At 37.1% G+C, this 26,917-nt stretch overlaps 3 protein-coding genes across 5 annotated transcripts; all 3 read left to right on the forward strand.

The window, feature by feature from the left end:
- The first annotated feature begins 4,494 nt into the window (after nucleotides 1-4,494).
- On the forward strand, nucleotides 4,495-5,479 carry LOC145137157 (putative disease resistance protein At5g43730). Its single transcript, XM_079071297.1, has 2 exons — nucleotides 4,495-4,572; nucleotides 4,681-5,479. The coding sequence occupies exon 2, from the start codon at nucleotides 4,727-4,729 to the stop codon at nucleotides 5,477-5,479; it is 753 nt and encodes a 250-aa protein (XP_078927423.1). The 5' UTR covers nucleotides 4,495-4,572; nucleotides 4,681-4,726.
- A 27-nt stretch (nucleotides 5,480-5,506) lies between these two features.
- LOC145137156 (putative disease resistance protein At4g27220) lies at nucleotides 5,507-8,890 on the forward strand. The gene is made up of 3 exons (XM_079071296.1): nucleotides 5,507-7,507; nucleotides 7,606-8,382; nucleotides 8,606-8,890. Exons 1-3 carry the CDS (start codon nucleotides 5,507-5,509, stop codon nucleotides 8,657-8,659), a joined length of 2,832 nt encoding a protein of 943 aa, XP_078927422.1. The 3' UTR covers nucleotides 8,660-8,890.
- A 4,039-nt stretch (nucleotides 8,891-12,929) lies between these two features.
- On the forward strand, nucleotides 12,930-17,684 carry LOC145136792 (HSI2-like 1). Of its 3 annotated transcripts, none has more exons than XM_079070911.1 (13): nucleotides 12,930-13,196; nucleotides 13,371-13,520; nucleotides 14,080-14,161; nucleotides 14,265-14,366; nucleotides 14,464-15,023; nucleotides 15,132-15,228; nucleotides 15,303-15,477; nucleotides 15,578-15,654; nucleotides 15,732-16,160; nucleotides 16,259-16,308; nucleotides 16,383-16,496; nucleotides 16,632-16,699; nucleotides 16,798-17,684. In XM_079070911.1, the coding sequence occupies exons 2-13, from the start codon at nucleotides 13,402-13,404 to the stop codon at nucleotides 17,412-17,414; spliced, it is 2,490 nt and encodes an 829-aa protein (XP_078927037.1). In that variant the 5' UTR covers nucleotides 12,930-13,196; nucleotides 13,371-13,401; the 3' UTR covers nucleotides 17,415-17,684. The 3 variants fall into 3 exon arrangements, with proteins under 3 accessions (XP_078927037.1, XP_078927038.1, XP_078927039.1); XM_079070912.1 differs by having other exon boundaries at nucleotides 15,747-16,160; XM_079070913.1 differs by having other exon boundaries at nucleotides 13,413-13,520.
- The last annotated feature ends 9,233 nt before the right edge of the window (nucleotides 17,685-26,917 follow it).

The following is a 26,917-nucleotide window of genomic DNA, read 5'->3' on the forward strand; positions in this document are numbered from 1 at the left end:
AATCTTGAGTAGTGAGGTGGTGTAGTGTAACGTCACAAAAATAAAACCCAAAAAATTGCATTTTTTATTTAATAAAACATTAATCCAAACATTGTCATACAACCCCAAAAGATCAAAGTATGTCACTAAATTAAAGCATATCATAGTAAATCTCAAAATGCGGAAAAATGTGGTGTGTGCTCTGCAATCATCCCGGGCTCTTCCCTTTTGATCCTGAAGTACCTGAAACATAAACTGAAAACCGTAAGCATAAAGTTTAGTGAGTTCCCTAAAATACCACATACATAAACAAACACATAATGGGCCCCGCCCAATGGGTGTATCGGGCTCCACCCACACTCACATAACGGGCCCCACCCACTAAGTATAACGGGCCCCGCCCAAACTCGCATATCAGGCCACGGCCACTGAGTATAACGGGCCCCGCCCAGCATACTAATCATATAAGCATATACACATACAAGAGTCACACAAACATCTAGTATCCTAACATAACTGATCATGGGCCGGCATTAGTGCCTTAGACCCGCTAAACATGGTGAGGAAACTCACCTCGCATTGTTGAATCTCATAGAAAAATCTCTGGCTGTTGGCCCGCTAAAATCTCCGCGCTATCACAAAATAACATCCAATTAATATTTAAATCTCGACTCACACTAAGAGTCCAAACTAGGGTAAAAGTCCTTTTTACCCTTTTCCTAACTTGGCCCAAGACCAAGGCCCAATCCACTTGTCCAAAAGCCCAAATTCCAAAATAATCACCCAAAGTCCAATTATGGCCCGATTTTCCAAATTGGTGTAACAGCCCAAAATCTCGGGCAAAATTTTTCATTTTTAATTACGAAATTCATTCCCATAAATTATAAAATTCCAATTACAATTGTTTTCAAAATTCATAACATCAGATAAATTTCATAACATCAGATAAATTTCATAAAATCAGAGTGTCCCAAATAAACGCTAGAGTACATGTCGCGCCATCACGCCGGGCTCTTGCCCTTAGATCCTGAAGTACCTGAAACAACCAACAAACTGTAAGTTAATGCTTAGTGAGTTCCCTATAGCATACCCCACATAATCAACATAACCATATAATCCATATCAATCACATAAACCATGCATATAAACATATAAGGATGCCCTGGAAACCCTCCAGGGTCTTACTCCGGGTGCCCTGGAAACCCTCCAGTGTCTTAGCCCATTGCCTCGGGAACCCCCCAAGGTCTTAACTAAGGATGACATGGAAACCCTCCAAGGTCTTACACCCTAGTGCCTTCGGAACCTCCCGAGGTCTTTACTTAGGATGACATGGAAACCCTCCAAGGTCTTACATCCAAGTGCCTCGGGAACCCCCCGAGGCCTTTCATGCAATTACCACAAATACAACTAGTATACCACATAGCAAATAATCAACTAGCACATCACATAGCAATAATAGGTCGGCCTTGGTGCCTTCGACCCATTGGTATGGTGAGGAGACTCACCTCTCAAGAAATGTTGAACTGATAATATCCAATCCCAACTCACACTCCGAACTCAACCGTCTACAACCAACCTATAATCACTTCAAGGAAACTCCGGGTTAACAAAGATACCCTTACAGTCAAACTTGGTCAACCCTGGTTCAAGTCAAAGTCAATAGTCAAGGTCAAAATTCCCTGTTTGACCCAACTCGTCGAGTGCATCTGGCAACTCGTCGAGTCCCTTCAGTGTTCAGAAAGTCGGGACAACCCTAGCCAACTTGTCGAGTTATCTCACCAACTCGCCGAGTTCGCTCAATATCCAGAAGGCGGGAAAACCCGATCCAACTCGCCGAGTTGGTAAGGCAGCTCGTAGAGTTTTTCCCTTGTTGCACACGTTCAGATTTTCCTTCGATTCTAGGGACTCTAATGCTCAAATCTGAATTACTAATGTGCCTTAAAGGATAAAGTTTCCAACTTTATCCTTTGGTACCATCCCAAACGTCCAAAACTCTTAACCAAGCCTTTTAAACCCAAAAGCTTAACCATTAAGCCCAAGACCTTAGAGATCTGGAACCACCCCTTTTAGAAGAGGTTCTATCCTCAAGGACATCCCAAAGATTAAAGCTTTATAGACATGCATGTCTTGAAACTATAATGGCCTCAAAAGGAGAAATATACCCGAACTTCCAAGCATGGTATCAAGATTTGATCAAAAGTCAGATCTAGCCCACTAAGAGACTCTTTTGCCCTGGAGATTCATAAAGTTGCAAGCTTTATGAAATCCATGCATGCACAACTAAGAATGAGGAGGGATGAAGGGACAAAATTTGAGAACTAGCTATGCATGCACATAAAAATTGGGTTTTGAATACTCACAACAGTTCACCCTGGTGCCAACACGAAGATGCTTGCTAAATCCTTGCCTCTTTCTCACCAACTTCTCCTCTTCTTGCTCCAAAGTGCCAACTAGCTCACAATATGGAAGGAAATGGGGATTAGGGTTTGCAATATCGATATTAGGGTTTAGGGGGCTGATAAGGGTTCAGCCTCTAAGGCTTAAGGAGATTATATAGGGTGCAAACCCTGAAAATTAGGGTTTTACTTTCCAGCGTCAACTCGTCGAGTCCCGCGTCCAAAATAATTCCTACACGACGAGTTGGAGCTCCCCAACTCGTCGAGTTCCAGTCCAAAACCCTAAAATATTGAAAAATAATTAATACTTGGACTAAGCGTTACAATTGGGCCCAAACCCCTTTCATAGGCCTTCAACCAAAGAGTCCAATAAAATATCAATAGCCCAACAAGAGAATTATGATGGCCCAACAAGGATCAAGACATCAAAAGCCTAACATAGCCCAATACGAGAAGACCACATATCTGAAGCCCAATGCTGAGTACACAGGGCGTACTCAACTCGTATGCTCAACGTACTCGCTAAAGTCCTTGTACGCGCAGCGTACCTGCTTGTACGCTCAGCGTACTCCACCCTCTTAACGAACTTTTTCATTCAACTCTTAAACAGTTAAGACTTCACTCAAACACTTAGATCTAACTTCCTTAAGGTGATTTATCACGTAAAGTTGTCAACTTTACGTGCATGCATGGCTTAATGAGGCTTTTAGAGCTCAAAAGAGCTTAACAAATGACTTAACACATGCATGGGACCACAAATGCCATAAAGCTTGCATTTTTATGAACAAATGGACCTAAAGGACCCCAGATCTACCATCAATCACTTCTAGAGTTAATCAAGAGGCTCAACAACCCAACCATGGACTCAAAAAGTACAAAAATGGCACCAAACTAGATCTAGCAACATAGATTAGCAAGATGGAACTTTTTACCTCACAAGGAAAGCAAATGAAGAACAAATCTCAGATCTTCAAGCTCCAAGCACAAATCCAAGTGGTTCACTTCTTCTTCTCCTTCACAAGCACCCAAAATCACACTTTAAGGCTTAAACTCTCAAGATCTCATTTAGGGTTCGATTTTCTGGGCAATAGGGGATGGAGGTTGTCTAAACATAACCTAGTGAGGCTATCACAAAGTTTAAATAGGGTGCAACACCCTAAAATTAGGGTTTCATTAATCCATGCATACGCCGTGCGTACTTCACGTACGCCCAGCATACGTGGTCCAAGGTCACGATCCAAATCCGGGCTAGTACGTTAAGCGTACCACCCTGTACGCCCCGCGTACTAGCTCAAAGACCAAAATGCAATACTTTTAATAAGAAGGGAGTAAATATGAAACTTACAAATTTTCCAAGTGTTACATGCAGTGGAGAAAAAGAGTCAATAGCATTCCAACATCGTTTACGATGGTGGAGTCTCAGTCGCACAACTTTGCGAGGGTACCCACGCAGCTGCACACTTTGGGGCATTCTTGTCATTTTGCTCATCGTTTACCTTGGGGGTTAGGTTTGACAACCACATTTCAATTTTCCACCATTGGAGCACCTTGGAGGCGATTTTCCATCATGAGTTTGGTATTTGAATGAGAATTGTTGGTTTATTTTATTAATTTAGTATTGAATCATTGAATTTGCTTAGAACAATGGTTTTATGATGGTAGAAATCATTTCTAACTTATAGATCATGACTCTTTTATGGATGTATAAGTATTCACATCCTCCTGTGAAGATCAACCATTTTCTCTTCTATCCAAATCCTTTCAAAAAAAATTATGGGGAATACATATATTTTCCTCTGTACTTTTCAATTTTCTCCATTTCTCTTCATTTCCCTCTTTAAGCATGACTCGTGGAGGTTATTCACGTGTCCTACAATTTAATTATGCAATGTAGCTACAACAATTCTTCGTGCAGTAAATGTTACTTCGTCTAGCATGCATGTCGTCCTCTGATTGCGAATATTTTATGGACTATTTCTGCAAGAAACCAAACAAATATCGGTACATAAGTCCTTCACAAACACTTTAGGGACTATTTTTGTAAGAAACCAATTAAACACAAACTCCAATCATTGTTTTATCATCTATTCCACAATCAGATGTTTAAGTCAATGTTTACTCCCTCTGTACTACATTCTGCTATTGGCTGATGAAGTCTTCCAGCTAGTCGTCTGCAATCTACAGAGACCAAATCACGGTAATTACTTTACGTTCGTGTAAACATTCTTGTTGCCTTTCAGTTAAATCCTTCATTTCTGCTGTTAATTCTTATTTCGGGTTTGATTGTATTCTTCCGATTTACAAGGTCACGTATTCAAAGATAAGTCCTTTTTTCAAGAAAAGAAGAACAGATGGTTGCGTTACTGGCATTTTTAGTCCCTTTAGTGGAGGTTAGTTTAAAGATTGGACAATGGTTGTGTGGTCCAGTAAAAAACCAACATGGGTATCTTTTTAACTACGTATCTAACATTGGGAAACTTAGAGATGGTGTCGAAGATCTTGAAAATCGTAGAGCTAGTGTTCAGCATTCAGTTGATGCTGCCATGAGAAATTTAGAGGTTATCAAACCAGACGTTTTGGCATGGATGAATGGTGTTGATGAGTTGAAGAAAGAGGCAGATAAAGTTTTACAAGCTACTACAACCGGTTCGGTTCAGAAATGGTTCTGGTGTTTTTGTGGTAGATTTTTAAATATCAAATCACGGTATTCACGGAGTAAGAAGGCTGTGAGGATGATGGAAGATGTGAAACAACTCCAGGAGAAGTACAAATTCACTAACGTTTCAAATCCTCCATTGCCTGTAGAAATCACAGATTTCAATCATTTGAGTTATTCTGAAGGGTTTGGATCAAGGGTCTCAATTAGAACTGAAATCATGGAATCTTTGAAAGATGACGCTGTTTGTGTGATTGGGGTATGTGGAATGGGTGGCGTGGGGAAGACAACAATGGCAAAAGAAGTCGGGGCAAGAGCTAAGTTAGAGCATCTATTTGACGTAATTATCATGGTAGATGTCACTCAAGCACCCAACAAGAACACAATTCAAAGTAATATTTCAGAACAGTTGGGCTTAAAACTACAAGAAGAGAGCTTGTTGGTATGAGCAGCTCGGGTAAGTGCGAGGTTAAAAATGCTTACAAGGGTGCTGGTGATATTAGACGATATATGGTCAAGGCTTGACATGGAGGAACTTGGGATTCCCTTTGGATCAGATAGACAACACCACGGCTGCAAAATCTTGTTGACTTCAAGAAGTATTAGTGCTTGTAACCAGATGAGAGCTGATAGAATCTTTAAAATACGAGAAATGCCACTGAATGAAGCATGGCTTCTTTTCGAAAGAACAGCTAAAAAAGCTTTTCACCCAGATCCGAATCTGCATCAACTAGCAAGAGATATCGTGGAGGAGTGTGGTGGGTTACCACTTGCCATCGTAACAATTGCAAGAGCTCTTGAGAGCGAGAAGGACAAGTCTATGTGGGATGATGCGCTTCAGAGACTAAGAAGCTACGACCTTGAAGGAGAGTATGCTTCTGTGTACTCGAGTCTTGAAGTGACTTACAATTTTCTAGAAAGCAATGAGATGAAACACGTGTTTCTGCTATGTTGCTTGTTTCCTGAAGGTCATGATATTTCGATCGAGGATTTGCTAAGGCTTGGGTTAGGGTTAAGTTTGTTTAAGAAGACAGCTGCGGTTAGTGAAGCTAGGATCCGAATAAATGCTTTTGTTCAGAAACTAAAGAATTTGAACTTGTTGTTATATGGAAGTGATCATGATCAATCTGTAAAATTGCATGATCTAGTACGTGATTCTGGTCTTAAGATTGCTTCCAAGAACAAACATGTTTTTGTGGTCAAACATGGTGATGGGTTGACGTTTTGGCCATCTGAGCTCACGGACGAATGTTGCACTTCCATCTCTCTAAGATGTGATGAAATGTCTGAACTTCCGGGCAGGCTTAACTGCCCGAAACTCGAGCTTTTGCTTTTGATTGGTGGAAATCACCCGTTGGAGTTCCCGACTGGTTTTTATGAAGGTATGAATGAACTCAAAGTGATAGTTCTTAGGGGAATGTTAGTTCAACTTCAATCCTATCCTGAATCATTTGAAGTCTCGAGCAAACTCCGAAACTTGTCATTAGAATACTGCACTTTTGACAAAACTAGTGATATATCAATGATAGGAAATCTAGTAAAGCTAGAAACCCTAAGCTTTCTACACTCCGATGTTAAAGAATTACCCGAAGAAATTGGAAAGTTAAGCCAATTAAAAGTACTTGATCTAACAGGGTGTGGAGATCTCTTTAATATAGCTCCTGGAGTTTTGAAAAGTTTGATCCAATTAGAAGAATTATACATGAGTGGAACCCTTGTAAGTTGGCCTGATGAACAAATCACAACATGTATTACAGAACTCAACTCGTTATCTATGTTGACTGCGTTAGAGATTGAGCTATCCATTTATGATCTTCTACCAGATGACTTCATCTTCAAGAGGCTAAAAAGATTCAGGATATGTATTGGGTTTTCCATTGAGAGCAAGATGTTTCAAAACATGCTGCAAGTACGCTTTCCAGCTCACTGGAGAGATGGCGGAATAGAAGTTCTATTCAACAGAACTGAAATCTTGCATTTACATGGTTGGCGTTTGTTAACAAATTCAAGCCTCAAGAATCCTTCAAGAGCCAACTTCCTGATGTTGAGAAACTTAAAGCTAGAACGTTGTGATTTGTCCTATTTGACAGAAATATGTCAGGGCCAAAACCATGTTGTGGGTGAAATTACAGTCGATGAACCTGATCACCAGCTTACTTTGTTTGAGAACCTACATGATCTTGAAATTGTAGGCTGTGTTAATTTAAGACGTGTTTTCTCCCTATCTGCCCCAACAGATTTTCGTAAGCTTGAAAGTCTCAAGATTATTGGGTGTGAAATGATAGAAGAAATTTTCTTGAGGAAGAAAGATGAAAAATCTGTTGTTGAGATTCAGCTTTTAAATCTGAAATCCTTGATTCTTGAAGATCTCCCACGTCTAACTGGTTTTTGCAAAGATGTTTTTTCATTTACGATTCCTCAACTGTTGGAATTCCGGCTGCGCAACCTTCCTAAGCTTCAGTCATTAAATCAAAAGGTTCACCTCTTAGTATTATTATTGTAACATTTATTGACGCGATGTGTTTCTAATTAACAGAACACCATTGATGTTGGATATTTGGTCATGCATTGCAGATTCTTTCAACTATGCAACTGAAGGTTTTATCAGTTTCCAAGATGAAGATCAACGAGATACAGAACCATCTTCTTCCTGTCTCATGTTTTGTCAACTTAAGGGTAATGTCATTGTGCTACTGTGATGATCTATCAAGTGTTGTTCTTTCTGGGCTCTTACAAAAACCAAAGGATCTCAAAGTACTACGTATTGAACGTTGTCATATGGTAGAAGTTGTCTTTGACATAGATAGGCTGTTAAGAGAAGATCATGAGGTGCTTAAAATTTTGAGCGACTTGGAGCTCGAACATCTGCCTGCAATGACACATATCTGGAAGCATGGCCCTGAAACTTTCATAGGGTTTCAGAACCTGACTAAACTCTCAGTAGCTAGTTGTCATAAGTTAACTTACATACTCTTGCCTTCAATAGCCACTATTCTTTCACATCTTCAAGAATTATCCATAACTGAATGCCGGAATCTGACAGTAATTCTCAAGGAAGAAGATGAACATGAGGCCACCCAATTAACAAGTGAGAGTCATGAACTAGTGTTCCCTAGATTAAAATCTCTAGAACTCATTGATCTTCCATGCCTAAGGTGTTTCTACTCCTCGGGATTGCATAGCTTTATATGGCCATTACTTGAATCAGTGTGGATTGATTGTTGCAAGGAGATGATGGTTTTCACTGCCGGAACCTCCAACACACCGAAGCTTAGGGAAATTTCAATTAATGGACGAAATCATAATATGGAAGGAGACATAAACACTGATCTAAGGTGGCTGCAACAACAGGTTTGTTCCACAATTTCTAGGAATTGTTTAATATAAAGTACTATGTTTTATTTTACTTTACCATCATATTTAGATTGTGGGTCTTCTTTAAAATGTGGTTCTTTTACTTTATTCCAGATAAACAAAGATTGGACTATAAGCTAGAAAAATGCTTAAATTGCTTAATGCTTAAATTTTCATTCCTCTCTTCCCGTATATTATCCATCTTTTTTCTGTTTTGTAGTTGAATGATGGTAACACAAGCGATTCTACCTTCACAAGCTCACTCGTGGAATGACTACCTCAACAGGCGGAGTCAAATATCAAAATCAATGTAGCCATGGAAGACAAATCACCTTCCTGTTGTATCTGGCTATTGGTTCAACAAGGTTCATAATTATGGAATATATTATATATTGTATTAGGTTAATACCCCTACAAGAAAAACATTATCGATAATTTAAAATGATAGTGAGTAATAACAAATCAAAGATTTATAAAAATTTATTAAATTACAAAGAATTTTGTCTATCCTTATTATAATATAACATATATTTTGATTGACACATGACAAGTTTTATAGATAATGATGTCACATGTCATTTTTTTAGTATTTTCTTTTTTTCATTTGATATAAATCTCAAATTCTAAGAAGTTTAAAATTAAATGTCATTTTGATTCTTTCCATGTTGTTTTTAATTACTTGATATAAATACCTAAATTTAAGAAGTTTAAAATTTAATAACAATTTATTCCCGCTATTTTTCATATAACGATTTAAACATATTCAAATTAATATTCAAAATCAAAACAATTTAATATATAAAACCCTATATATAAAGAATTATTTTCATATTTATAATTTTATATAAGACTTTTTCTTATAATTTATATTTTAAATATCATCCGTATAATACACGGGTTTGTAACCTAGAAAGATTACAATGACTAATTAAAATTAATATATGCATTGAGGGCAATAACGTAATTTAACTTTTTTATGGATAGATATATTTTGTAATTGATTTTGAAAATTTTGTTTTTATGGATAAAAATTGAATTTTCACATAATTGTTGTGGTTTTTATGGATAGATATGCCAAATATGGATCAATATGTTATGTTGGAATTATATGTTGAAGACTTGTCATTTAGCTTTGTGCATTTTAGAAATTAATAGGTTTCCAAAACTAAGATGTTGAAATTTAGTTGAATTTAATTTATATGATTTATATTAATAAGGATGAATGATAAAATTGTAATTTAACATTGATAGAAAATTAGGTGGAGAAGATGTTATTCATTTGTTGGAATATGAAGATGAATATATAATGATGACGATATCTAGACCTTTCAAGGCATGAGATACGTGCACGTGAGGTGGACGGGTGCTAATTATTGCAATTTTAAACAATTTTAGCAAGTTACGAACTCTTCAAATAAATTATATAAATATAAACATACAATATTATACGACAATAAACTGAGAGTAGTTGAAGAACATAATGTTTTCTATATCCAATAGTTATAAAGACACAATAAAATATAAATATATGTGTAAATGTTTAAGTGAAAAAGATCGAACATAAGTATCTATAGTTGTTGGGTTCTATATCAAAAGCTTAATTACCCCACGTTAATGAGGATGCCCTCTTTGTCTCTATTGGTTTCACTCACCGATGATTGATCCACTAAAACAATGGTTCTAAAAAGCACGTCATGGCGCACCTCAATGCGTGTCATGGTGCGAGGCATGGTGTAACCGTTACGAAAACGTCCAATGCGGGTTTGTTAAGCGTGGCGCCCAAATAACGTGTCAAGACTCGCCTTATCGCATTATGGCGCGAGTTTTTTTCAAGGCGCGAGTTTTCTTGTGTTTTTTTTTTGTTTTTTTTTTTCTGATCAGACCTAAAATAATTGAGCTTTTGTTAACTTTTTTATATTAAATATTAATATAAAACTTCTAAAAACTTGATATACTTGATAAATTCAATAATTATATGATTTATCTTTTTTAATGTATATAAAATAGTCATGCCTTGAAAAGTGTTATAATTCACCAAGGCTCGCCATGGCATAACTTTGACCTTGTCGTCAAGCTCATGCCTCACGTTATTTAGAACATCGACTAAAACACATAAACTTTAAGGCTAGTATTAAAAACATTATACAATATTTGTAGTATACAATACTCTCAAACTCTTTGCAAGAAGAGATAGCCACTGATACAAATACTTGCAAACACTAACACAATATATGATCTTGAATGGACACCACCAACAAATAATTAAAGTAGAGAAGATAGTTTTAAGTTTATGTGTGAAATTTTGAACAAATAATTAAAGTAGAGAAGATAGTGTTAAGTTTATGTGTGAAATTTTGCTCTTAAAACTCTAAGATTAAAACCTTGAAAATATGTTATAATGAGAATTTTCTATGATTTTTGTCAAGAATCTTATTGCTCATAACATCAAACACAAATCTGATTTCATCATAACATCAACAATAAATTTGATTTCAACATTTCAGCATAACATAAATCTGATTTCAGCAAATCACATCAATTATTTACAAATATCATATCCATTGAACACATAATAACCGAGCATAAAAAACAGAAAACAAATTTGAACATAAAAAAAATCGACAAAATCAGAAAAAAAAAATATGATTTAAACATAAAAAGGGAAAAATTATCGATTTGAACTCGAGTTTGAAGAGAATTCAGTTTTCAGATGAAGAAGAGAAAGATGGTTTTGTTTTTTTTTCAGGCCAAACCATTCATAAAAACAGAAAAAAATATCGAGTTTGGGGGAAAGAAGGAAGAAACGAACCTGGTTTGTCGGAGACGGAGGTGGAAGAGTCGTTCCAGACGGCAGAGGCGACGTTGGGGTGCGGCGGCGTCGCCGGCGATGCAACGTCGTCGGTGAATCTGGTGGTGAAGGGAAGAAGAACGCACAGAAGGAGGAGAAAAGGAGGTGTTGTTTTGGTGAAGGGTCGATCGTTTAGGGCACAATAGGAACACATGTTTTTTTTTTTTTTTTAAATTCAGACTTTGTTTAATATCTGAAAAATTAAAAGTATTTACAACTTTAAGAGGTAAAAAAATAAGATGCAAACAAACAATCCGAATCTGAATTATTAAGACATTGTCTCTTAATTTTGCAATTAAGAGATAAACAAATAGGACCTAAGTGCAAAACAAAAATTAAAGGACCAAGCTAGGGATGTCAAAAACCCCCGCGGGACCCGTTCCCGTGGGACCCCGATACCATACGGGACTAATTTTTTAAAAAATTCGGGAGCGGGAGCGGGGGCGGGGGCGATATTAACTCCCGTTTATTTTCGGGAGCGGGGGCGGGAGTGAGTATTTCCGTCCCGTACTCCCGCGGGGGCCCCGTTTATATATATATATATATATATATATATATATATATATATATATATATATATATATATATATATAACTTTAGTGATGTTTTATGTTTGATCAATTCTTGATTTATCAAGGGCTTACATGTTTGTTTATATACAAAAGTTATTAAAAATAGTATTTTTAGCCTAAAACAAAGCAATTTTTTAGCAAAAAAATCTATTTTTAAGCCTATAAACCGGGAGTATCGGGAGAACGGGGACGGGACCGGGGGCTGTGTAAGCGGGGGATCCGGAGGCGGGACTGGGAGCGGGGGCAACAAGTGATTTCGGGAGCGGGGGCAACCATTTCCGCTCCCGTTTGGTCCCGTTGACATCCCTAGACCAAACACACCCCAAATCACAGGGACAATTTCAGTAATTTACTCTAAAAAGTTGTAAAAAAGCTAAATTTTAAGAGACATAAAAGTAAAGTTGTAGAAAAAGAGTTCGAAAAAATATGTATACAATGTTTCTGAATAAATTTATAAAAAAAAAATGAAAGTTTGGCCAAATATATAAAAATAAAAAAAATAAGTTATATAAACAAAGATGGAAAGGTAAATGGGTAAACTCATAAAAAAGAAAAATAAAAAAAAAAAAATTGAGGCCAAAACTATAAAAGTTGAAAGTTGGGCCTTGGGCGGGTTGACCCAAATCTGGGATCACATGTATGAAAGTTGTCTTGGGTCAGGATCTCCCACCTCAAGTCGTCAATTGGCAAATGAATGCAAATCACTAACCAACTAATGAGCTATAACTTATATTTTGTTAAAAATATATTGTAGACTCTTTGTAAATAATAACTTATATCATTTTTTCTTAAACGCTATTATTGATCCACCCCCAATTGTCTACATCACGCGTGTGATGCTGACCAGCTAACCCATGGTCTCGCATAATGTGCTTAGGCAATACAAACATCATAACGTCAAATAGCTTTCAACACAAATTAACCAACCATAAAATACCAATCTACCAATACTTTATTTTTTACACAACATAATGACACATTGATTTGTTTATTTTCCATCAAGATCATATGAGAATCTTTACCCATTATCTAAATTCTAAAATGTCAACATTGCATATATATCTTCAATTAATTTTGATTATCATAATTGGTATCTAAACACCACTTAAATTGGTTGAGTCATGAATCATGAGTGGTGGGTAAAGGACCCACAAGAGTTCGACGCCGAGTAACAGAGTTGGTTTGCTGTGCCGTAAAGCGTCGTGCATGCAACTCACTCCCTCTCTCTTAAGCATGCACTTTCTTCATTTTCCATGACTCTTCCAACCGCCGGCAGCAACCTCCATATCCGGCGAACCAAGATCAGCAAGATCAAATTTCATACAAGAACCAACAATCCCACCGTTTCTTTTGACTTCACGACACAATTACAGAAACACCACTCGGATAAAGTAAGTTTTTGTTGACTCGATACATCTTGCTATAATGAATACCGTGTTTCGGGCAAATTACTTCTGAAAATTAGTGTTATTTTTCAATTCAAGCATTTTTAGTAGGTTAATTGGGGGATTTTTCCTAGTATTTAGTCTCCCCTGTTGAATTGGATTTTAATTAATTGGGATTAGGGTTTTTCTTTTTCCGAACTGATGTCTGCGGATGGAGTCTAGAATATGCATGAATGACTTATGCGGAGCTTCATTAGCAGCGGCTGGTGATTATAGGAAAGGTTGGGCTTTGCGGTCTGGTGATTTTGCCAAACTTTGTAATAAATGCGGGTAATTAATCCCAGATCTCTTCGGTTTCCAATTTTAAGTTTCTGTACTTTGATCTGAAGGTGGAATTAACGAATTATCACTTAGTTCAACACAATACTGTTCATTACTAGGTTTCATTAGCTATCATTTCCCTATTCCCTTTTCCTTTTTACCTTTTTGTATGTAGTGTAGATTCTTCTACCTTTTGAATTTGCAAAACAGTGACTTCTTTCTGGGATATGTTATTGGAGTATTAGGTGAAGTTTCTTTTTCAGAAAAGTGAATAAACTTAACGTATAATCTTCTATTAATCCACCCAAAAGAGAGTGAATCCCCATATTCTTCTTGCTACAGATCTCATCTTTAGCCATTGTTTACAGAGACCTTTTACTTCAGTCATCAATTCCTTTGAATAAACTTAATTTGATTGCTACACAGTTTACATCATATTCATACCAGAATAGGAGAAGACTAGAGTGGAGATATGACAAACTTTCTAGTCACAATCTTATCTTGCATATACTTTTTGTTAAAGATTTTGAATAACTTTCTTAATATTTGAAGTTCCGGATTGTTCCAGTACTGCATATGAACAACTAGCATTTTGTGAACTATTCCACCTACAAGACACTGGTTGGAGGGAGTGCACTTCATGTGGCAAGGTAACCAAACATATACATAATTATCTAAACTACATCCCTAAATTTCATTTTTTTGTGTGGAATTTTGTAATTTGATTTTTCTAATATGTTTTGTTAATTACAGCGTCTCCATTGTGGATGTATTGCTTCTACTGCTTCCATTGAACTACTTGAAAATGGTGGTGTAAGTTGTGCCAGCTGTTCAAATAGTTTGAAACGTGACCCTGTAAGATCAAGTTACATTATTTTTTCTTTTTGACTTAAGACTTAATTGGTTAACCACTTAGAGTTTTAATTATTCATGTTTATTGTATTAAATGCAGAGCACAAGTGAGGATAATCCCAGAGAATGTGGCATTTCAGTAGAAAATAGCATTGGAGAAATACCATCATCCTCTAATAAAATGTTGAAACAATCAAACGATGATGGACAAAAATACCCTCTTCCATCTGATAACGATGACACATCAACATCTCAAATGAAACAAGAAGAAATCTTTCCCATTTCAACTTTCGAACCTGCTCATGGAACCAAATCATTTAAATATAGAGAAACTACAGGGGGTAAAGATGTAATTGGATCACTTGTTCAAACAGACTTAACTATGGGCTTAGCTTCTTCTTCTTCCTCTTCACAAAAACCAGCTTTTCTTCCTCTTGATGGAAGGGAATTGAATAAACCCTTTCAACAGGGACCTTGGTCTCGCCATATTTTACCCAAAGTGCCCAAATCCGTCTTTTCACAAGGATTTGATGCAAATATTGGAATGAATTCACAGATACGAATTGCTAGGCCACCTGTTGAAGGGCGTATTAAAAATCAGCTTCTTCCTCGTTATTGGCCTAGAATTACAGAACAAGAGTTGCAGCAGATATCTGGAGAGTATCCATTTTTAACCATGTTTTGATTATTTATATTACATTAATCTTAAAATAAATATATTAATCTATCTTTACAATGTAATATTTTCCTTGATTCTGCTTCTTTAAGTTCAAATGCTACAGTTATTCCACTATTTGAGAAGGTTCTGAGTGCCAGTGATGCTGGTAGAATTGGTCGTTTAGTTCTCCCAAAAGCATGTGCTGAAGTAAGTATATTGTATATTTATGAGAAAAGACAATTATGCCCTTTGAGTAATACTCAAGTTCACATACTCTACAGGCATATTTTCCACCTATTTCTCAACCAGAGGGGCTTCCAATCAGAATACAGGATGTGAAAGGCAAAGAATGGCTGTTTCAGTTCAGATTTTGGCCAAATAACAACAGCCGTATGTATGTTCTAGAAGGTGTCACTCCATGCATACAGTCTATGCAGTTGAAGGCTGGAGATACTGGTATTCAATTCATTCATCCAAAACCTTAATTTCTGCTAACAATTCTTAAAAATCTAAATCTTCTAGAAGTTTTTGCTCAAACTATCTTACTTTTCACCAGTGACATTCAGCCGTATGGAACCTGAAGGAAAGCTTCTTATGGGCTTCCGAAAAGCCTCAGTTAGTGCTTCTGTACAGGTAACTAACTAACTAACTAACTAACTAACTAACTAACTTCCAGATAATATATATATTATTTTAATACTGATATACAGAAATTAAATGAACAGGATTCTCGAATGGGTGCAATGCATAATGGAGTATTTCCAAGTGGATCTTCACCTTCTTTATCTGGTGTTGAGAATCTTTCAAATATGAGTGATTATTCTGGTCTTCTTCAGTCACTAAAGAGAAACACAGATTCCCATTTAAATACATTGTCAAGAAGTATGAGCTTGGCTATTGGAGATGCCAGCTGGCATGCAAATGAAAAGCAAGGAAGCAAGTCAAGGGCTGACTCATTTCAACCAGACAAAAAAAGAAGTCGAAATATTAGTTCAAAAAGTAAAAGATTGTTGATTGAGAGTCAAGATGCTCTTGAGCTGAAATATACATGGGAAGAATTACAAGATATGTTGACTCCACCTAACACTTTGAATCCAAGTAGTGTCACCATTGAAGATCAAGATTTTGAAGAATATGAAGTCAGTCATCATCTTAATTTTTTTTCCCATATCATATCTTTAAAAAAAAAAAAAAAAAAAAAATCTTTGGATATTGATTTTTCTTTTTCTTTTTTTAGGAACCTCCTGTTTTTGGAAAGGGGAGTATATTCACTGCTCGCTCTTCTGGGTAACAATTATTACTTCACGTTTTATATTTAATTATATATAAATTAAACTTAACATGAAAAAATTATGTTTCAGTGAACAAGAACAGTGGGCCCAATGTGATAGCTGTTCAAAATGGCGAAGGTTACCTGTTGATTTTCTTCTCCCTGCTAAATGGACATGCCAAGAAAATGTCTGGGATCACAACAGGTGGATCCTAATTATTCTTAATATAATAAACAAAATTTTAATAAGTATTTTCATTTTATTGTATTAAATTACTCAAATATTCACATCATGTGACAATTTCGGATTATTTAGCTACTAATAAATTGGTATTTACAGGTCTGCCTGTGTTGCACCAGATGAATTAGGCCCTAGAGAACTCGACCACCTTCTTAGGCTGGCTAAAGGTACAACAATTATCATGCAAAAAGACGAAAATGCCCTCCTCATCTTCATTATAAAAAAAACGCCCTTAACTGACTTTTCATTTTCATCATCTGATTAGAGTTTCACAAATGGAGAAACTCCATGAACCAAAAGCCACCACCAGACCAAGACCAGGGGGAGAACCAGAACCAGAACCAGAACCAGGCGGAACCACCACCGGACCCATCGGTTGCAACCACCACGAAACACCCAAGGCACCGCCCGGGATGCTCCTGCATAGTCTGCAGTCAACCGCCAAGTGGCAAAGGCAAACACAAGCCAAACTGCACTTGTAATGTCTGTATGACAGTGAAACGAAGATTCAAAACCCTAATGTTACGAAAACAACAACGCCAATCAGAACGCGAAGCTGAAATTGCAGAAAAAAATAATCAACTAAAATTGGGTCCCACTTCGAATCCCAAAGAAGAAATTGAAGGTGTTATGAAGTCACAACAATCATCAGGAGGAGGGGGGAAAAGTCAGTTGGATTTGAACATACGACCTCATCCTCATGTAAGCATGATGAGTCTTCTTCAAGCTGCAAATCAGCCATTAGAGACTTACATGAAGCAGAATGGTCTTACCACATTAATCCCTGAACCACAAGGTACTAGCTCTGGTTCACAGCCATTACCACAACAACAAGCAAGCTCAACAGCTCAAGATGAGCAGAATAACCAAAACAGTTCGTAAATTTGGAATTTGTTTTTCTGGGTTTTACTTTTACAGAGGTGGAAAAAGAAAAAGAAAAAAGGAAAAAGGAAAAACTTTTTATTGTTTTTTTTTTTGTGAAGTTGATATGTTGTATTTTGTAGTACAATTTGGGTGAGGAGTTATTATATGGCGTTGTTTAGAAACGGGATTTGATATATGTTGTACAACACATGGACACACATTACATGTCTTGTACAAAAGAGTGTAAAGGGTGTTTGAGATTGGTTATTTAAGGTGTTTGTTAGCTTATTGTGGGTTGGTGATGTTAATAAGTATTTTTGAGTGTTTGTATGGAATAAAATGAAAACTGTTTAGACTTTATCGGCTTAAATAAGTAGGTTGGTTTCTTCTAACTTATTTGAAAGCGTTTATAACTTTTTATTTTATAAAAGTGCTTAGAGCATCTTCAATTGTAGTTTTTTCTAAAGCTTTTTAGTATTTGAAAGAAAAAAAAATGAAAGCTTTTTATTACTGGAGAAGATGTTTTTTTGTATGGTGATTTTTTTTGTATGGTTACTTCAAGGGATAATGACTTGAAAGGGTAACAAACTTTCAACTTTGTTTATATTTAGTCACTAAACTTTTTTTCATTCTCTATTTGCCACTGAACTATTGAAACTGTTCACATTTTACCCTTATGGCCGGTTCATAAGGGTAAAATGTGAACAGTTTCAATAGTTCAGTGACAAATAGATAATGAAAAAAAGTTTAGTGACTAAATGTAAACAAAGTCGAAAGTTCGTTTCCCTCTAAAAAAAATCAATGGCTAAATGTGAACAAACTTCATCTTGTATTATGTTTTAGCAAATTATTTATTTTTGTTAAATTCTAGCAACATTTGTTGATGAAGAAATCTATTAAATAAAAAAAACAAAACCCTAAAAAATATATTAAAAAAAACGAAAAACCGAAATCGAAATAAAAAACCAATGGTTTGGTATTTTCCAAAATAAAAAATCAAAATTTCCAATCTGAGTTTGGTTTAACAAAAAAAATGAACAATTCTAACCCATATAGCTATTAAGAAATTGTGTTTCATGGTCAGAAATTAAGATGTATTTTGAAGAAAAAAAATTAAAAACCTTATTTTTTTTAAATAGTTATTTAAATATGAATTTTTTTTTCTAAAACATTTTAAAATTATGAGTGACTTTTTTGAAAGAAAAAAAATAGCGCCGTTTTAATTGTTGAATATATAGCTATTTTTTTCTAAAAAAATAGTTTTGTTAAGGTAATATGGATGAGTGGTTTGGGCGCAACACTTCATAAAACATATTAACGGTTTTACTTAATTCTATATGTCTAGTTAAATAATCATAAATTTCAATAATTATTCAAACTTTTTAAGAAAATACAATCACAAATATAAATCAATTGTCCGGGTAAATTAAAAATGTCTAAATTCTAAACAACCTGACTTTCATTTTCGATATCATTTTTAATAGTAAATATACTAATATGATGTATGTCAATACATGAAGTATAGCAATATATATAATGTATCAATATACATATGTATTTTTTTATAAACAATGTATATTGTTTAATGTACGTCAATTTATATGTTGCATAATTTTATAACACACAATTCATACATATAATATTAGGATAATTTTTATACATATAATATTGCATAGTTTTATAACATAAAACTTATACATATAATGTTGGTTCCGTTTTTCGTTTTTTATACCTTTTTCGGGTTTTTTTTTTATAGATTTCTTCATCAACAAATGTTGTTAAAATTTAACAAAAATACATAATTTGCTAAACCATAATACAAGAGGAAAGTTTGTTCACATTTAGTTATTGAACTTTTTTGAGAGGGAAACGAACTTTCAACCTTGTTCATATTTAGTCACTAAACTTTTTTTCATTATCTATTTGCCACTGAACTATTGAAACTGTTCACATTTTACCGTTATGACCGGTTGTTACCGATCATAAGTGTAAAATGTGAACAGATTCAATAGTTCAGTGGCAAATAGAAAATGAAAAAAAGTTTAGTGACTAAATATGAACAAAATCGAAAGTTTGTTACCCATTCAAGTCATTATCCCTGTGACATCCCCAAAATCACGGCCAGAAAAGACCGGTTTCATTTATGCTTTTAAAATAATTTCAGAGTAAATCTATTGATTTAAAAGAGTTGAGGAAAATTGTCCCCAAAACAAAACATGATAAAATAAAGTTTATCAAAGCATTTCTTAAAGAAATGTATTTTCATTATATATCAAAACTCGGGATGTCATGTTCCGATACAGACCAAAAGCATAAACAATACAATGTAGACCTTACAACAGTTACATATAACTACTGGTCTATAATCCAAAAATATCTCGACAATGTCATCCAACTTATGCTCTCGCGCCACTACCTGTAATACAAAGAAACTGAGTGGGTCAGGCTTGGGAGCCTGGTGAGCATATAGGGTTTTCAACCCACAATAAATAAATATATTTAGTTCATCAACCAACAATAACCCGATTACCCATTCCCGTTATCCTCACTTTATGTCCCTAAAGCAACAACTATTACAAGGGACCAAATCTAGGATTTTCATCGGGACGGACATTACTGCAAAGGGGTTTCCTTAACAATAGATGTCCTAAAGGCAACCATGAGGGGGATGGAGTACAGCAAATGAACACCCAAGTTCATTAACACCTACAGGTAATGAGTCTGCTAGCGTTCCACTGGACTGTCTAGAAAAGTCTGTGGCCGTCATCTAAACTCCGCTAGATGACTGAATCAGCAACAACAACGAGGCCTCTCATCATTTTATTTATCACACACCAACTGTCTACCCATGTTCTACCCAACATATTAGTAGATAAAATATATACATTTATATACAGCTTAAAACCTGTACAAAACATCCGTTCAACAACTAGTTCAAATAAACAAATAATATATAAACATATAGCACGTATTTTATAAAGAATACTTCATATCTATGTGTTAGAAGAAAACGAAAATACACTCACATGATAAGACGATGATCGGACAGCACCTCGTCTCTTAAAATAATCTTTTCCGATAAAACCGGGATGTTTTTCTTGAAAACCGGGCTTCTTGCGGGCAGAGTTTTCGGCTCGGAAACTTCACTTCTCGGGATCTTCGGGGCTTCGGAACTTGCCTCGGGTCTCGGGAATAATACCGGGGGTTCGGGGTATTTCGTGCACGCAAAACGAGGAAAATTGGGGAGAGAAAGAAAGAATTTTGGCAAAAGAAGTCGGCAGCCTCACATGCCCTTTTATGCACGCTCTCGGTTTAACGCATTCTACAACTTTCGTTTAGATAACTAAGGCTAGATATCGCTCTATCTTAAATTCATATTTTACGTCCTTCAGCGTCGTGCCGGTTCCGTCGCGAAACTTCGACAGGTCATAACTTCTTCGTTATAACTCGGATTTCAGCATTCTTTATATATTCGGAAACCTTGCCACGACCACTACAACTTCCTTCATAGATATCGAGCTTATCTAATATTTTATTTTTTTTACACTTATTTTTATTCTTAATTCAATTAAGCCACATAATTTAGCATAAAACACATAATACTCAAATAACACATTCTTATTATTTCAAAATGAGTTACAAATGTTAACCTAGACTATTATAACAACATTAATGCCTAGCCCAGAAACACGGACGTTACAATTCTCCCCACCTTAGAATGATTCCGTCCCCGGAATCACACATCAACAAACAAATGCGGATTGTGACTCATCATGTCACTCTCCGTTTCCCAGGTGAGATTTGGCCCATTCATATGTTTCCATCGGACAAGCACTAATTCGACCATCTTGCGTCGCAACTTCTTAGTCTTTCGGTCAACGATTGCCTCTGGTTCTTCAATTAACCTTTTGTTCTCATCAATTCTTAACTCAGAAATTGGAATTATATCGGGAACTTCTCCCGTGAACTTCCTCAAATAACACACATGGAAAGTGTTATGAATTCCATTCAGTTCTTCGGGCAATTCGAGCTTGTAAGCTTGATTCCCAAACCTCTGAAGAACCTTAAACGGTCTAATAAACCTTGGACTTAACTTTCCCCTTTTGCCAAACCTTATAAGTCCCTTCCATGGCGAGACTTTAAGTAAAACCGAATCTCCAACTTCAAAAGTCATCGGTCTTCGCTTTTTGTCAGCATAGCTCTTTTGACGATCCTGAGCTGCTAACATTCTCTCCCTGATTATTTTCAACTTTTCAGCAGTCTGATGGACTATCTCCAGTCCCATAAACTGCTTTTCTCCAGCCTCAAGACAACAAGACAGCGTACGACACTTCTGTCCGTACAAAGCTTGATAAGGTGCCATCTTGATGCTCGAATGGAAACTATTATTGTAGGAAAATTCTGCCAAAGGTAAATGCTCATCCCAGTTACCTTGGAATTCCAGGGTACATGCTCTCAGCATATCTTCAAGCGTTTGTATCGTCCTTTCGCTCTGACCATCAGTCTGTGGATGGTAAGTTGTACTTAAACACAACTTGGTACCCAATTCCTCTTGTAGACTTCTCCAAAATCGCGAGGTGAAACGGCTGTCACGATCTGACACAATCGTTAACGGAACACCGTGAAGCCTCACAATTTCCTTCACGTAAGCATTTGCAAGCTTATCCATATACCACCTTTCGTTGGCAGCTATGAAGTGTGCACTCTTTGTGAAACGATCCACGACCACCCAAATCATGTCGTGACCGTTCTTCGTCCTGGGCAGTTTAGTCACAAAATCAATGGTGATGTCTTCCCATTTACCCATGGGCACAGGTAAAGGTTCTAAACTCCCGTATGGTTTCTGATGTTGTGCCTTCACTCTTGCACATGTCACACATTCAGCCACATACTTTGCAATATCGAGCTTCATCGTCGGCCACCAGTAATAGGGTTTTAGGTCTCTATACATTTTAGTGCTACCAGGATGAATCGAGTACATGGTTTTGTGAGCTTCTTCCATCAGAAGATCTCTTATTCCTCCTGACTTAGGTACCCAAATACGATCTTGGAATACCTTCATTCCATGACCGTTTGTACCGAACACCAACGTTTTGCCCAAACGTTCCTCCTTCCGGTCATTCTTTTCAGAAGCTTCCTATTGAGCTTTCTTTATACTTTCCACAATGGTCGAAACAACTTCTATTCTCAAAGCTCTTGGCCTTTTTCTCTCAAGATTGACTTTCCGACTGAGAGCATCAGCGACAACATTTGCTTTACCGGGATGGTAAAGTATCTCACAGTCGTAGTCCTTAAGTAATTCTAGTCAGCGTCGTTGCCTCATATTCAATTCTTTCTGAATAAAGAGATATTGGAGACTCTTATGATCAGTGAAAAGTTTGCACTTCGTGCCATAGAGGTAATGCCTCCATATCTTTAGAGCGAAAACTACCGCTGCCAGCTCCAAATCATGAGTGGGGTAGTTCTTTTCATGCTCTTTCAGCTGTCGAGACGCATATGCTATCACCTTTTCTCTTTGGGTCAAAACACAACCCAACCCAACACCAGACGCATCGCTATAGACAGCGAAGTCTTCAACTCCATCGGGTAGAGAAAGAATCGGTGCTTCACATAGCTTCTTCTTTAGCAACTCAAATGCTTCTTTGTGCTTATCACTCGAAGCATAAGTAGCTCCTTTGTGAGTCAAAGCTGTTAATGGAGTAGCGATCGAAGAGAAGCCTTGGATAAACCTTCGGTAATATCCGGCTAATCCTAAAAAGCTTCGGATCTCCGTGGGACTTTTTGGTTGTTCCCACTTCATCACAGCTTCAATATTTGCTGGATCAACCATTATTCCTTCTTGGTTGACCACGTGACCCAAGAATTGGACTTCTCGAATCCAAAAATCACATTTGGAGAACTTAGCATACAGCTTCTCCTTCTTCAAGACTTCTAACACTTCTCGCAAGTGTCTGCCATGCTCCTCTTGGCTTTTCGAGTAAATCAGAATGTCGTCTATGAACACTATCACAGATTTATCAAGGAACGGATTACAAACCCTGTTCATTAAATCCATGAATCCTGCGGGAGCATTGGTTAGTCCAGACGACATAACCGAAAACTCGTAGTGTCCATATCGTGTTCTGAATACAGTCTTCTCGATATCCTGCTCTCTTACTTTCAGCTGATGATATCCTGACCTTAGGTCGATCTTTGAAAAATAACTTGAACCTTGTAGTTGATCGAACAGGTCATCAATCATCGGCAATGGATATATATTCTTTATCGTTGCCTTATTCAGTTCTCTGTAGTCAATGCACATTCTCATACTCCCGTCTTTCTTTTTCACGAATAACACCGGAGCTCCCCAGGGTGATGAACTAGGTCTAATGAAACCTTTGTCTAATAACTCCTGAAGTTGCATCATTAGCTCCTTCATCTCCGTCGGTGCTAGTCAGTAAGGTGATTTTGCTATTGGCGTGGTTACTGGTAAAAGTCAATACGGAATTCTACTTGTCGATCAGGCGGTAATCCGGGAAGATCTTCGGGAAATACCTCCGGATAATCACACACGACAGGAATGCTCTGCATTTCCTTTTTCTCCTTCTTAGCATCGATCACGAATGTCAAATATGATGTACATCCTTTGGCCAAACACTTTCTGGCTTTCATTAGAGAGATGATTCCAGAATTTACTTTGTGTTTTTCCCCATACACCATAAATGACTCTTTCCCTAGCGGGTTTACTTTTACAATCTTCTTCTTGCACAGTATTTCGGCATCATTGGCGCTAAGCCAATCCATTCCCAACACGATGTCGAAACCGTTAAGTTCGATAGGCAATAATTCCTCTTGGAACTTATTCCCATTCAGGTCGATTAATATGTTTTTCATACGATGGCTAACAGGTATAAACTTGCCACTAGCAACTTCGACTAATAAAGCATTATCTAGTCTATCAACAGGCAAAGCTAGTTTTCTACCAAATTCATGCGATATAAAGGAGTAGTTGGCTCCTGAATCAAATAAAATTTGGGAAGACAATTCGTTTACGAGAAAGGTACCTGAAGCGACATCAGCTTCTTCTTTAGCAGCTTCGAGTGTCATCTGGAAGGCTCTCGCCTTCGGCTTTGGTGGAATGTTGGGCTTTGCTGCCTTCCTCTTTTTAGGACAGTCTTTCAAAATGTGCCCCTCTTCGTTACATCCAAAGCACACTCTTTTGTTGGACGGACACTCATTGGCATAATGCCCCGTCTTTCCACACTTGTAGCAGGTCACATCCTCGCTACATTTCCCAGAGTGCTTTTTCTTGCACTTTTCACACCATTTCGATTCGCCTCTAAACTTCTTCGAATTAGGATTCGAAGATTTGTTCTTCTTGCTGGAACCTGAAGTTCCCTCAAACTTTCTCTTATCACCAACTTCAACTTTGCTGGCGGTTCTTCCCTTGATCATGTCCTCAACAGACTTGGCAGCCCAGATAGCTGCCTCTAGAGTAGGTGCCTGACGTACTGGCACTGCGTACTCCCACGGAAGTCCCTTTGCGTACCGGTCAACTTTTGTCAGCTCATCTGGAACGATGCGCAAAGCAAACTCCATTTTGTCTGTAAAGGCGTTAGTGTATTCATCAACTGACATGCTGCCTTTTGTCAATGTCAGAAACTTGTTCTCCAACTCCAGTAGATTTTGGGCCGAGCAGAACTTGCACTTGAACTGCACCAAGAACTCTGCCCAAGTCAGTTGCAGTGGCTCATTAGGGCTTAGGGTCTTCCCCAGAGTGTTCCACCATCGAACAGCTCCACCCTTGAACTGACGTACTGCGAAAGTGGTCTGCAACTTGCCTCTGCAACCACACGTCATGAAGGCTAGCTCCATTTCTGAGATCCAATCCATGACTCCAATCGGATCCTCCTTTCCAGTGAAGGTCGATGGTTTGCAAGTCAGAAAATCTTTGTACTTGCATCCAAGGCCATCATTCCCTCCATCGTGATTATTCTGCCTAACAATTGGTGGGTTGGCTTGACCAACAGTCCCACTGAAGTTACCTCCTTCCGACGGCCCTCCATTCACTTCGGGCTCTTCAACTTGAATTGAAAGTTCTTCACGATTTTGTTGAAGCAGACGTCTAGTTTCTTCCATCTGACGATCCAACATCGTCTGAATCATCAATTGTACACCACCCATTGTCACCGGCTCAGGTGCAGCAGCTACAACAGGTATTTGCTCGATTACAGGTGGTTGATTCCTGTTTTCGTTCGCGTTTCCAACTCCGCTTCTTGTTCTTGCCATTCTTGATCTATAGGCCGAATAAGGTGAATTTAGATCCTCAATTACGATAGAAATCAAATCATCCTTATCACTCCGAAACGTTTACATGCTAGTTCTAATACCGAAATCATACGCTTAGAATCCTAAACACATAAGGTTTCCAGATCCGGTTGGCAACAAACCATAGATCCGAACAAATAATATCATATATGGCAAACATATAACATTTAGCACATAAAAGCATTTTAGGCAACTTTCCTAAAATAAACTAGTGCTCGTGTCTAAAGTATAACAGACACTATCTCAAAATCTCCACTTAGCATTCTAAGTTTAAGTCTAGAAATCCTCCAATTTCCTAGTTCGCTTAAACTAATGCTCTGATACCAACTGTGACATCCCCAAAATCACGGCCATAAAAGACCGGTTTCATTTATGCTTTTAAAATAATTTCAGAGTAAATCCATTGATTTAAAAGAGTTGCGGAAAATTGTCCCCAAAACAAAACATGATAAAATAAAGTTTATCAAAGCATTTCTTAAAGAAATGTATTTTCATTATATATCAAAACTCGGGATGTCATGTTCCGATACAGACCAAAAGCATAAACAATACAATATAGACCTTACAACAGTTACATATAACTACTGGTCTATAATCCAAAAATATCTCGACAATGTCATCCAACTTATGCTCTTGCGCCACTACCTGTAATACAAAGAAACTGAGTGGGTCAGGCTTGGGAGCCTGGTGAGCATATAGGGTTTTCAACCCACAATAAATAAATATATTTAGTTCATCAACCAACAATAACCCGATTACCCATTCCCGTTATCCTCACTTTATGTCCCTAAAGCAACAACTATTACAAGGGACCAAATACAGGATTTTCATCGGGACGGACATTACTGCAAAGGGGTTTCCTTAACAATAGATGTCCTAAAGGCAACCATGAGGGGGATGGAGTACAACAAATGAACACCCAAGTTCATTAACACCTACAGGTAATGAGTCTGCTAGCGTTCCACTGGACTGTCTAGAAAAGCCTGTGGTCGTCATCTAAACTCCGCTAGATGACTGAATCAGCAACAACAACGAGACCTCTCATCATTTTATTTATCACACACCAACTGTCTACCCATGTTCTACCCAACATATTAGTAGATAAAATATATACATTTATATACAGCTTAAAACCTGTACAAAACATCCGTTCAACAACTAGTTCAAATAAACAAATAATATATAAACACATAACACATATTTTATAAAGAATA

Source organism: Lactuca virosa, chromosome 9, assembly GCF_052849685.1.
Source record: "Lactuca virosa cultivar CGN04683 chromosome 9, Lactuca_virosa_CGN04683_v6, whole genome shotgun sequence".
Lineage (NCBI taxonomy): Eukaryota > Viridiplantae > Streptophyta > Magnoliopsida > Asterales > Asteraceae > Lactuca > Lactuca virosa.

What these genes read in the sequence shown, in the direction of transcription:
- LOC145137157 (XM_079071297.1), top strand. Translation starts at nt 4,727, where the DNA reads ATGGTTGCGTTACTGGCATTTTTAGTCCCTTTAGTGGAGGTTAGTTTA.
- LOC145137156 (XM_079071296.1), top strand. Translation starts at nt 5,507, where the DNA reads ATGCTTACAAGGGTGCTGGTGATATTAGACGATATATGGTCAAGGCTT. An exon ending in TTCAGTCATTAAATCAAAAG is followed by an intron (nt 7,508 to 7,605) that starts GTTCACCTCTTA and finishes CATGCATTGCAG; the next exon opens with ATTCTTTCAACTATGCAACT. An exon ending in TAAGGTGGCTGCAACAACAG is followed by an intron (nt 8,383 to 8,605) that starts GTTTGTTCCACA and finishes TCTGTTTTGTAG; the next exon opens with TTGAATGATGGTAACACAAG.
- LOC145136792 (XM_079070911.1), top strand. Translation starts at nt 13,402, where the DNA reads ATGGAGTCTAGAATATGCATGAATGACTTATGCGGAGCTTCATTAGCA. An exon ending in AGTGCACTTCATGTGGCAAG is followed by an intron (nt 14,162 to 14,264) that starts GTAACCAAACAT and finishes TGTTAATTACAG; the next exon opens with CGTCTCCATTGTGGATGTAT. An exon ending in GTTGAAGGCTGGAGATACTG is followed by an intron (nt 15,478 to 15,577) that starts GTATTCAATTCA and finishes ACTTTTCACCAG; the next exon opens with TGACATTCAGCCGTATGGAA.